This window comes from Hyaena hyaena, unplaced genomic scaffold (genome assembly GCF_003009895.1).
Source record: "Hyaena hyaena isolate Hyena2069 unplaced genomic scaffold, ASM300989v1 scaffold_195, whole genome shotgun sequence".
Classification (NCBI taxonomy): Eukaryota; Metazoa; Chordata; class Mammalia; order Carnivora; family Hyaenidae; genus Hyaena; species Hyaena hyaena.
The window spans coordinates 1,687,871-1,700,718 of NW_024080827.1; the positions used below are offsets into that span (position 1 = coordinate 1,687,871).

General features: G+C 39.8%; 1 protein-coding gene across 1 annotated transcript in view; it reads right to left on the reverse strand.

The window, feature by feature from the left end:
• The window catches only part of TAPT1 (transmembrane anterior posterior transformation 1), a 61,900-nt gene that overhangs the window by 19,913 nt on the left and 29,139 nt on the right, over positions 1-12,848 (reverse strand). Inside the window, exon 4 of the mRNA XM_039241538.1 lies at positions 2,404-2,566. Within this exon, the coding sequence (XP_039097469.1) occupies positions 2,404-2,566 (163 nt within the window). The remainder of the gene's footprint in view (positions 1-2,403; positions 2,567-12,848) is intronic.

Here is a 12,848-nt window from a genome sequence, read left to right on the forward strand (position 1 = left end):
TTATTGGAAAGGTGTTTGCTTTTTTGTTCTCTTCCCTGAAACGTGTTTCTCAATATTCCACCAAAACATGTTACTACAATTCAGATGCAAATCCAATACTGAAGCTCTTTTTAAATCCCCCTGGAAGGCAAGCTACAACAAAAGAAGAGAGATCTTTGTTTACTTATGCAGGGGTATTTCTTTATTCTCTGACATATAGTGAGTGTTTAAATTCTTGTATACTCTGTCTCAGTATCTATATTCATAACAAGGAGTGTCTTCCGTGGTCGCAAAAATAAAAGGGAGAGGCACATCAAAATCATAGGTCCCCCGGTTTTCGTTCTTCGAATTCAGATTCAGGATCTGGACTTAAATCCTTTAGGACAAATATACAATTGGACCCACTGTATTTCTACCTAATATTTTGAAATAATGGTAGCTGTAATCTATCTTGGGTTAATTATATAGTATATAATATGCAGATTTACTTCCTAAAAACATTTTCAGGTACGAATCTCCATGAATATAGTAGGATATATAACTAGAAGCACATTTAAAAAAAAAAAAAAAAAGGAGGAAAAAGGAGGGCACAGGTAATGCAGGCTGCAGCTGTCATGGGCATCCACACCCCTATCATCAACCTGGGGCTCCCGCAATCTCTAACCCATCACTCTGTTCATTTTCACCATGGTATTTCTCATTTCCTAATATCTCCTTGTTTACGGTCTTTTTCCACCTGAAGAACAGAAGATTCATGAGAACAGGCTTTGCTCACCTCTGGATTTTTAGGGTCTAAAGGCAGTGCTTGGCATGTAGAAATTACTGATTAAATATTTGCTAAATGAAGACATAAGAGCTACCCACTTTTCAGGGAGTGCTCAACACACGTACGGCACCATGCTAAGCCCTATGTACTGCCTCACTGACCATGCGTAATTCCCCTAGCACCTGTGGTTCACAGGTGAGGCAGTAAAGAGTCAGAGACACTCAGCAACCTGCAGCCACACCCAGGACAGCAAGGGTTCGGTCAGAGACGGTGTATCCCTAGATGAGAGCCTGCACCCCCGTCCACTATGCTGAAACCACATCGTCAGCTGTAGTCTGCAGAGTGAGTATGTGTTTCAGCCGTTCTGATCAGCAATTCATGGACCCTTTTCCTTAAAGCCTATTCTCTAAAAACAGTACCAAGGCCACCCTGTAGAGGGCTTTATAAACTAGGGGGCACATTATGTTTAGGGGTAGGCAGAAGCCCTCGGCACCTACAGTCCCCTATGAGGGAAGGCAGGGGAAGAAAGTAGTAGGCCCCGGCAGGAAGAGCCAGTCACTCACAGAAAGAACGAGATGGGCCCAGGCTTTTCTGTATGGGGCAGGGGTGGGAGGAGACTGGAATGGCTACTCTGCCTCAAAACCCCACACCCACCATCTGCATCCTACTTGGAAGGGCGAAACAAGAGCACAGGCAATGAGCCTAGAATCAGGCAGCTGGGGTATGTTTTACATCATGTTGGTCAGTGAACTTAGGAGTAAGCAGGATGGCCCGAGTTCCACGGCTTCTGTGAGGACAGGAAGAGCTCTGCTCCAGCACAGCAATGTGGTCTCAGAGCAGACAGGCTGCAGCCCCCACACCACTCCAGCTGCCCAAGTCATTAGGGAAAGTCCTTTCCCAGCTCATTTAAAAGATAATTAGACTTTACTTGTGTCCCTAAGAAGTAGTATAGGAAAATGCATTTGAATCTCAAAAGTTTTATTATATCACCTAGGGTAGCTTACTTACTATTTTAAGAACTTATTAAAGCAAAGAATTTTTTTTTTTGCTTTGTGCAGCTGCTTATTTTTTGTATGAAAACAGATTTTCATACATCGACTGCTCTGAAGTGAAATACATTATATTATAAAATATTAAGTACTTGGAGAAATTGGGAAGCTTCTGTTTGCTTGCTCTATGCAAAAATTCCAAAGCACTTTAAAATGTAAATCTATTATAGCAAACACATCCTATCATTTCTTCATAACTTTTAAAGGTCCAGTGAAAAGTATACATGGGTTTCCAATGAATCTGCAAACAAATTTCCCTACCAACTGACAACGTACCTTCTCACAGGGGTACTGACTAACTCTAGGCAGCAGGCACCCTTCTCTCCCCTACCTGAGGACAGGTCACGTCCTGGGGGCCCAGGACCAGCAGCGGACACCATATCGTCAGGATGAGATTCTCCAGCCTCAGCCCAGCACCACTTAATCAGAATCTGCATTTTTAACAAGGTCTTCAAGTGACTGTATAAACATCAAGGCCAACAACAGTCCCAATACTAGAGCTGGCAGCAAGTATTCCATATCAGAAGGCTCCAAGTCTGCGCATCAACCAAGCCTGCCGCAGCCTGGGAGGCTGCACCGACCACGTGGGTCTAAGAGGGCCTTACTCACCTCAAGCATATTGTAAATGATGTACAGCTTGATGACTGACTGCCCCCTTATCAGGTGATACATCATGGAGTAGTCAACGTAGTGCATCATGAAATAGCAGATTACCAGAATGACACCCTTCAGGATGTCACACACCTGAGCAGGCTGAAGCAAACGTCTGTCCCTGAAATACATAAGAAGTAATAAAAGCATGAGTTTTACTTAATGTGTCCTCAAAATAATCTTTACATGCAATGGCATACAAAAATAACAATGAGAATTAACGTTCATCTTTTAAGAACAAATTCTACTGACTACTCAGCAGTGTGAAGTTTTCTGCTGAGTACAAAATATAAAGATATGAAACAGAATTACTATTAGAAGTGGGCTCTCTTAACAAGCGAACACAGAGGGCAGGCGTCTGCTGATAAAATGCTTTGAAGCAATGGATTTCCATGATTTTGACATAAGCCTTTCACCTCATCGCAAAGCCCTGCAGTCAACTGGCTCAGCCCCCGTCATACAACAGTAGCTCTGCACTTTTCATTTACAGCATAGTAGGTTCCTCCATGTCATTTTGCAAGGCATTCATACTTTCATTATGGCATCATGGCCCATTGTGTGGATGCGCCATAATTTACCTAACACCACTGGCAGATATCCAGTCTTCTGTAACCATAGACCATGATGCCGTGTACAGGTCATGCCTCATATGTGAAAATTTATCTGCGGGATAAAGTTCTAAAATTGGACTTGAAGGGTATGTTCCCTCGACAGAAGCAGTGGAACTGCCCTCTCCGATGGCTGGACCAAATTTCACATCCACTAGTAGCTTATGAGGAAGCGTGTAGCCCAAGTGCATCAATCCAGGGTTGGATCAGCTTTTGGATCTCTGCCAATCCCATTGCGGAAAAATGGCATCTAGCATACTTCCAGCTGACTTTTCCCAATGGGAAAGTGGCATTTCTTTGTATATTTATTTATATTTTCTGTGAATTCTCCCCTCGTATCTTTTTATTCGCTTGACCCAAGTTGAAAATTGTGTTTTACGAGTTAATATGGGCAGAATCATTGTTTACTTCAGATGGGGTTCAAGGCAGTATACCCCAAGTATGCCAATGTGGCATATTATTTTCAATTAAAGTGACTGAAGAAACAGCTGATAACAAGGACACTCTGACCTCTTCTGTCCCCTTGAAAGCAGGAGATAAATTCCCCTATGAATTCCTCCTTGCACCTGGAGTGACATAGAAGGCATCCTTATCACCAGAGAGAAGAAACACAAGCACTGAGCAGGCTGTATAATCAACCCTTGTCACTTCTTCATTAGCTTGCTACCCCAAGCCCAAACGGTGGGGTCTTGTTAATTCTTCACAAATTTACTCTTTCTTTGTCTTAAAGGTATATTTTTATGAGCTCCTGTACATGTGAAATCAAATTTTTTTCCTGTTAGTCTGCTTTATGGCAGGTTAATTATTGGATCAGCCAAAGAATCTAGAAAGGAAAAAAGGAAAAGTACCCTCACCTACACTTCTGAGGCCAGAGTATAAAGAGCTAAATCTAAACTGTGCATGGAATCATCTTACTAAGACACAGTAAGATGTTTTCTTTTCCAAAAAACAAACAAACAAACAAACAAAAAAACCCACCCACACTCACACCCACAGAAAAGAGGAAATTTAACATTTCTTTCAGTGGCTATGAAATTCCCATGACCCTAATGGAAGCGGCTCTAAGTTTCCTGCAGGCAAATTCCTCGCTCCATCTACTGTTGGCACAGCTTTTCTGCCCAGTGTAATTAACAAAAGCCCTCAGTACTTTCTTCAAGAGTCACAGAATCTCTTCTTTTCCATCCCAGTGACAACATTCTAGCACCAACCTAAGGAGTCAGCTCATTTTCCAGCTGGCTGTCGCTCGACATTCTAAGGTCTCCCTACATATATTCGGTATTGCCTGGTGACCTATTCTCTGAGGCTCTTTCCTAACCACTGTCCACATTTGGATCAGGGGGCTGTTTCCTTTCACAGTCTTGCAGACTTCAACAAGGAATCTGCAAGTCTTCCCAACTGTCACCTGAAACACTGTTTTACATAAACAGTGAAATATTATTTTACAAATGAGGTTTGCAGCATCAGCTCCATGAGCAGTTGATACAGGACCTCATTCTTATTTTCTATAATGCACACCACACGTGGTTTTCAGTCAGATATGATTTTGATCTGTTCACAGAGAGAACACAGGATACTGCAAAAGTCCTGAAAAGAGGCAAATTCTGTGAGAACTAGATCTACAAAGGTTTCGAAGTAGGTGGGAAGACACTGAAATGAAGCAGGGAGTCTAAATGGGGCCACAGGTCAGGATTTGTCTACGTCAGACCGTAGGTCTTGAGACCAGTGCTAGAAACTGACAAACCAATGGAAATTATTCTTAGCAGCTGAAATTTTGGGCAAAACTGCTTCAGGGACAAAGCTGATCGATCTCTATCACTGTTTCCCTGTCCCCCCGACTCTTGTGTCCAGTGCTGTTCCTCTCTCCCAAGTGGATTCTGGCTGTTGCTCTTCGTGGCCCAGAGTGACCTTCACGTCCCATCTCCCAGCACCCGGCCCAGAACAGAGATCTCTGTCAAGGGCTATTCTATTATCAAGGCAATTCCCTGCCCCCATCCCCACAAGATTAAAAACAGAAGAGGCATTACATTTGTCGAGAGTTGGAACTAAACGTATGTTCAATTCAAACAATGAGAAGAGGAGAGTTGGAAGCCGTGTGTGACTGCCTCCCCGGCCCGTGTGTGACTGCCTCCCCGGGGCAGCCAGGGGACACACTGCGCTGGCGCGGAGCTCACCACCCAACTTCCTCAGAAGCGCAGGCGCAGCCCTGCGTATGCTGGATACACCGAGTCGTGGGCCTTTCTATTTAGGAACTATAGGTCATGTTTTATGAATTAAAGAAAATGATAGGTACCAAAAGTAGAGCAGTATTAATTAATTAATTTGTGTTAATTACCACAGTGATTTTGATTATTAATTAAAGTAAGAAAACTATACTTAGAGATTTTGGTGATAGATTGGCATTTACTTAGGTAAGTGATCTCAGCCAAAGTAATTTTACTTAAGAAACAAAGGTCTTATAAAGACAATTATGTGTCTTTATAAACATTTACAACAAAAGACCAATGTATTGATATATCTATGAAAGAATACTGTTACTAATTACAAATCATTGTTGGAAATTAGAGCTACCAAACATTGGAAAAATGTACCCTAAAATAGCACACAATATGACACATTTTGAACGAAGATGGTAACAATTCACAATTAAGTATAAACAACTTAGTTTATCTTTATCTTGCCTAGGATTAAACCAGGTTGTAAAAACGACAGAAACATTGTAGAAACACCTTATATCACATCAGCTACTATGCGGCAGGCACAGTTCTAAGCACTTGGAATACACTCATTTCCATATTCACAATAATCCTATTGGCAAGGAACTACCATGATCTCAGTCTTACAGATGAGGCAAAGTGCAGTCAAGAATGTGCCTGCAGCCTAACAGTTACTAAGTCAAGAAATGGAGGACCAGGGATTTGAACCTTGGCAATCTGGCTCCAGAAGGCATTTTCTTTACTACCATCCACCATTCTAGACTCTACTTTAAAAGAACTTTTAAAAAATGGGGTGGGTGCCTGGGTGGCTCAGTCAGTTGAGCGTCCAACTTCAGCTCAGGTCATGATCTCAGGGTTCATGGGTTCGAGCCCCGCATCGGCCTCTGTGCTGACAGCTCAGAGCCTGGAGCCTGCTTCAGATTCTGTGTCTCCCTCTCTGTCTGACCCTCCCCCACTCATGCTCTGTTTCTCAAAAATAAATAAATGCTAAAAATAAATAAATGAAAGAACTTTTAAATCAACAAGTTGGTACCCTTTCTCTTTCAGCATAATTTAATAATATATTATCACTGTACTGACATCTCATTTGGAAAAATTTTGTGCTAAACAGCAAATGTATCCATCATTTTTGTTCTTTATTTCTAAAAAGAGAATAAAAACAGGACCATATTTCACTGGACCCACTGCCTTCTGTATGCTCCCACCTCTGGTGAAAATGTCCATTGTTAATGTCATAAGTGGTTGCTCCAGAGAGAACTCTGATTTTCAAAATTAAGGAGTACTATTCAAATAAAGAATAAAAGTAGCAGACCTCCTAAGAAATAGAGACTTGTTTTCATATAAATAAAATATTTCTTGTTAATATAAAAAGAAAGTCGTAAAAATAAAAATTTCTAAGGTGGCATCTTAAAAGATATCTGTACATATCTTCTCTGAGTAAGAAAAGACCTAACCTCAAAACAAGTTCACAGAATTAAGAGAACTTGAACCAGTCCCAGTATATGTTTCCTTCTCTGTCAGGATAGTTTTAGACAACTATCTGATAAGCATTTCCAACTCCGTAAGAAGCTTATCCATAACTTTGCCAATCAACTTGGAACAGGCTTTCAAACAGTACTTTCAGGCTCATGTTCTTCGTTATAAATGTCTGTTAAGTGGTAGTTACTGGCAATTCATTCTGCAAATGCTGAAAATCCTACATAAACACATAAATAAGTGGAGGAAGCTGTTGGACAAAGTGGAAAACCCACTAATCTGATGTACGGGCTTGGCTGTGAGTTATCGCAAGACCGGTAACATTAAACAAGATAGTCAACAGAACTTAAAATATTTTGAAAGTTTTCATGTCAAGCCACTCATACAGAAATCACATTTTCTCATTTCTAAATTTCACCTTTTACTCATTCAAATACTTCCACTGGACATGCATGACTGTCTATGAAAGCACTGCCGTTGTTTCAAAGGGCTCAGAGATTCATGGGAACCGAACAATGTGATGGACAAAGATGGTCTAGGTAGGCTCTTTCCTTCCGCTCCATGGCAAAAGGCAACGTGCTGAGACTAAAGTAAAAAGTGGAGGCATACAGAAAGATCAAGAAAAAAAGAAAAGGTAACATAAATGAGCAAGAAAAATGGGATAAACCCTGCGTGGTTCATTTTCAAATTGGTGTAGAAACGTGTTGAGCTATCGGCATGAGATATTTCATTATAAAATACATAGACTGAATCTTTCTTTCTTTCTCTCTGAATGCTTTTTGCTATTTGTAGTATAACTAAAAGAATGCAAAATTTTTAAAAAGTGTAAAACATTTTATGGTTCTTATTTTTTAAAAAGAAGTTCCTTTATAATTTGGAAATCAATTCAAATACAGTATTGTGATTAAGAGTTTCCTTGGGGCACCTGGGTGGCTCAGTTGGTAAAGCGTCTGACTTTGGCTCAGGTCACGATTTCATGGTTCGTGGGTTCAAGCTCCATGTCCGGCTCTGTGATGACAGCTCAGAGCCTGGAGCCTGCTTCAGATTCTGTGTCTCCCTCCTTCTCTCTGCCTCTCCCCTATTCATGATGTCTCTCTCTCTCTCTCTCAAAAATAAACATTAAAAATATTTTTTTAATTAAAAAATGGTATTTTCCTTAATGAGAAAATTGTATTTTAAACCTTAAGTTCTCCTGACATACAGTAGGGAAATAGTTACTAAATGCTGAAACTGAATGGTTATAAGTGTTTCCTTGGGTTTTAAAATACCTACAAACGACACTAGGAGTAAACCCAGCTGGTTTAATAAAGCTATGTTCACTATCTGGAGTAATGCAAAATAAAAAGGGCTTGTATGGAAGGGGCTAAGCCAGCTCAGCTGACTGCCATGGCATTGAGGAGAAAGTACTGCTGCCAAGTCTGGACCGATGAATGTAATTAAAGATCACTTTACCGAGTGATTTTTCTATGTGGGTGAGATCACGGTCAAAGCCTGCAAAAACGTGGACAGAGCTTTAGGCCCAAGTAAAGGACAGGGAACAGCATTTTCTTCAGGCATCCATCCTCAACAGGGATGTCTGCTTATGCTGTTTTTGTCATTTCCATTATAACTAATATCTGTTTGCACGGATGTCAATTTGGCCAAGAGTATAGAAGGAAAAATCAGGGTTTACTCACCACATGGAGTCCCTGTGACACCACATTCCATTCTATAAAGGAAGTGAAAGTGCTCCTCCCTTGGGTCTGATTTACGAGAGAGAAAGAAAGAGAGAAGGTTGTCATGTTGCTACACTACTCAGAGTGCCATGGTGAGGAGACGGGACAACAAACCTGAGTTATGAAGACTCTAATAAAACCAGTACAGTGCTCTCTACATATCGGCCACGCAGATCAACCCTGATAAGAGGAAGTCACAAACATACTTGTTTCCCCAGAGAGAACTACCAAGAGCTCTCCCTCCATGTGCTGTACAGGGAAGATTAACCATTCAGGGCAAAACTGAGGCTTAGGCCTAAGAAGAGAAAAATCGTGTGTGTGTGTGTGTGTGTGTGTGTGTGTGTGTCTCTATCTGTGAAGTGAATTTGAGGTAAATTGTCTTGAAGGAGGTAAGGCTTATAGAGGAAACCCAATAGCTTAAGAAACTCTCAAGCATTTGAAATTCATAATTCTTCTGAGAGATGAAAGCCTTCCTGGGGGGTAAACCCTCCAAGGAAAAAGACACTATTGCCTCTTAAAAACAAAAAAGTCCATGAAACTTCAAGTAAGAGTTCTGCCTAAAACCAAAGTGAGGTTGGGAAATTTGCTTGCACATATTTTGTTTGCTCTGATAGTAAAAGAAAAACATTCTGGCATTTATTACCTCAGCCTACTCTACACTTACTACCATCTAAAATGGTTTAGCAAAGTTTTCAAAAATACCAATCAGTTCTTGGCACTAGAGAGCATGATTTTTCTCTATCATCTCTCTCAACTTTAAGCTCAAATGTTATAGAGATTTCTAATACACAAAATGAAGTCACAAGTTTGAGTAGGAAAGAGGATTCACAAAAATGTCAGGTAAATTAAAAACATGTCCACAATTGGTTAACCTATATTTATTCTAGAAGTAAATTTGGAAAAGTGAGGTCTGATACCTCTTTAGCATAATAAAGAGAAGTCCACTTTTCTAAAAAAATGAAATACTTTCATTCTTCCAAGAAACACAGATACTTCATATAATCAACCAAAAGGGAAGAAACCTAGGAATCTGCTTTTAAATAACCTGGATGTCTGGGTGCCTGGGCGGCTGGTTAAGCTTCTGACTTCGGCTCAGGTCACGATCCCACACATGACTCGGGAGTTCGAGCCCCGCGTCAGGGTCTGTGCTGGCAGCTCAGAGCCTGGAGCCTGATTTGGATTCTGTGTCTCCCTCTCCTCTCTGCTCCTCCCCCACTCAGGCACTATGTCCCTTTCAAAACTAAATAAACATTAAAAAAACTTTTTTAAATAATCTGGATGTCCTTCTTTTAGTCTTCAACAAAACATTTGGGGGCAAAAAATTTTCAAGGTTGTTAATTCGTTAGCAAAAAGTTGTCTAAGTATTCCTGAGATCACTAAACTTTATGGAAACAGTGCTTCCTCTGTAGGCAACACAAACACATCTACCAAGACAAGATAATTACCCTGCCCACTTCTCAAAATGAACAATATTTTAACAGGGTCAAAGCTGGCAAAATGCCTGACAGTGGGGAACTCTCAGTGAAGGCTGAGTGTTCTTGAGGGCGTGGAGAATCGCCCTGGCCCTCAGCTGTAGCGAAGGGCAGAGTCCTTGGGTACTTATATGTCAGCAGTGGCAAAAAGCAAACCCAAACCAATAACCATGGCAGGTTTACAGAATATTTAGGAATTGGTTCAAAGAGTAAATTTCTATAGCAGGAAATCCGGAGGCTGTCAGCTTTTAAAACCATCTCACAAATGCTGCGGGAGATAAACTCTGCAGGCATCTCCAATACGGACAGAAGGCAACAACATTACACCACTAGTGACGTGATCTGGAAACAGTGCCAGGGACCACAAAGTCACTGTGTTCACCTCGGCATCCTGACTGCCCTGACAAAGATCCCTCTCCCCCTTCGTGTGGGGAGGATTCAACAGAACTAAGAGACTAGGAAGATAGCAACTTTCTTAGAGAAAAGAGACTGACGACACATAGGAATGTAAGAATAAGGGAACCAGAAGAAAATCCCCACAATCAACTTCTTTATTGGTCTTTTCAATTTCTTTTTATCTTTTTGAAAAAATAAAGTCAGACTGAAGGAAGGAGCACTTTTTGGTTACTGAAAAAGCTGGAACATAATGCAGCTACTGGTGAAGACAAATCAACCTTTAATGGAAGTAGAGAATATTGGAAGAAAAGGTATAAGAAGGCAGAATATGGCTATTTCTAAATAGTAATTCTGTAAGAACAAATGTATTTTTCTACTCCTCAAGTATTAAAGGGGTCGTAGGCATAATATTAACAATAGCTTTGTTAATATAATTTTCTCATCCTAGTTCAAGTTTAAACATTTCAAGCTTGGTGCTTTTAAAACCAATGCTCAAAAAGACACTGTTTTCTAAACTGCTCCAAGAAAATATAAATTGCAATGCACACTACTGTAAGCACAAATGACTCAATTTGGATAAAGTATACTTGAGGTTATAAGACAACAGGGCAGTATTTTCATATTCTGTGTAATCTGGCTCACACACAGAATATTAAATTTGCTGAAGTTCTATTATATAACTTTAACTGCATTTCACATCATATATATATCATATATTTACTAGCGACAGCATAAAATGTAATTTTTCAGTTGGTCCAAATTGCAGAAATAGCAAGGGTTTGCCCTGACACTTCACGGAGTCACGCATGTAGGGTAACGCGCTGCCCTCTAGTGTTATTTTAGCTCCAAAGCCTTGAAAACAGAACATTTTGATTTTGAAATGTTACTCAAATTAATTTACAATGAAATTATTTTCAAGTAATATACAGAAGCAATCATCTCTACTTTATGTGCTAAGAAAAATCTTAAAATATCTAGAAAAGTTTGGCTCCAGGGACCACCAGCCACTCACAGCAAAGCAAGGAACGAAGGGAGGAACGATGATCTGCCAGCTCTCTGCAACATCTCTTTTAGTTTCCAGAGCACACGCTGAAAGACTTCCCTCATGCTATTCTGGTGCCCTGCTTCCCTCAAGTGACAAGGAACACTAGAAATGATACAGTTCTAGATGCCTGCACAGTAACAAGATGGGTCTTCAAACAGAGCCTAGACAAAGCCTTCGGGAAAACTCTGACAAATCACCACTGCCACTCATCCAGTGAGCCTCCACTGTGTGCTAACATACCCAAGGAAGGATCCACTCTAAAATGAAGAGAGTTTTTAAGTCATATTTCCCTGTAATGTTTTATCTCATCATATGTCAACAACCATACGGAACACACTAGGTCTTTGAAAGCCATTCACTTAAAGACGGCTGGAACACAAACTTCCCTCACATTGATGATCAGAGAAAAACTACAAAGTTAATTCAGCTCCTCATGTAGACAAGAACATCTTTATATGGCATTAGTTAATTTATGTCAGGTAGCTTCACCTGGCTCTATCTGACTTTCTGTGTGTCCATCCTTGCTATGCGGTCCACATGAAGACATTTTTCAGTAATGTTTCATTAGATACTTTTTCCTGGTCTTCTGAAAACTAAAATAACCATAATTTTACCCCCAATAGTGATAAAAGGAAAAAAACTATATGAGGTCAGGCTTTGCTGATATTAAAGTACCACACTATAAGTGTCTTCACAAAAGGTTTACTAATAAGAATGAAGCATTAAAAATTCTCCCAAAGGTATAAAGAATGTACCTGAATATCTAAAAGCTGATGATTAAATTTCTATAAAGAGTCTTCCATTTGACTAACAGGTAATTAGTAAAATACGTAACGTAATTCTCTCATTCTGGTAGGTGGGGATACAGAATGTCAAGTATCACATATAACAGTGATGTGATCTTAATTTTTATCATTGTTTCACTCCATATAATCTGGCAAAGAATTTATATTCTTTCCACAACATGATCATCATGACCAATAAATTCTTCCAATTTATACTGGGAAGATTCCTTCCTTATTGAAACTGATTAAGGTTCATTTCTAAAGGAACTACATGTGTTACTCAGTGATTACTAAGTATGAAGTACATGCCCATTTACTACTTTAAAAGAGAATCTTCCATGACTTTAGTAATTAAAAAAGAAAAATCATCACATAATTCCGTATATCAACCATTAATTTTGTACCTCAGTTTCCATGGTGAAGCTACTGATAATTTTATTAATTATATTTTTTTTACTAATTATATTTTTATGTGTCATAGAATCATTGCCTACTTTATAGTTAAATGAATTTTATTATTATTGTCCGTTTCAGCATTTTAAAACTTTTTCAGAATGAAATGTGTTTAGAAAAGTGATCCACGTGAGAAACGTCACTTGGGCAACTTTGCTAAGAACCATATAATGATGTTATAGGCAGGGACTCCACAGAGCGGAGACATGCAGATGCATCTGCCCAAAAAAGAAATCTGTA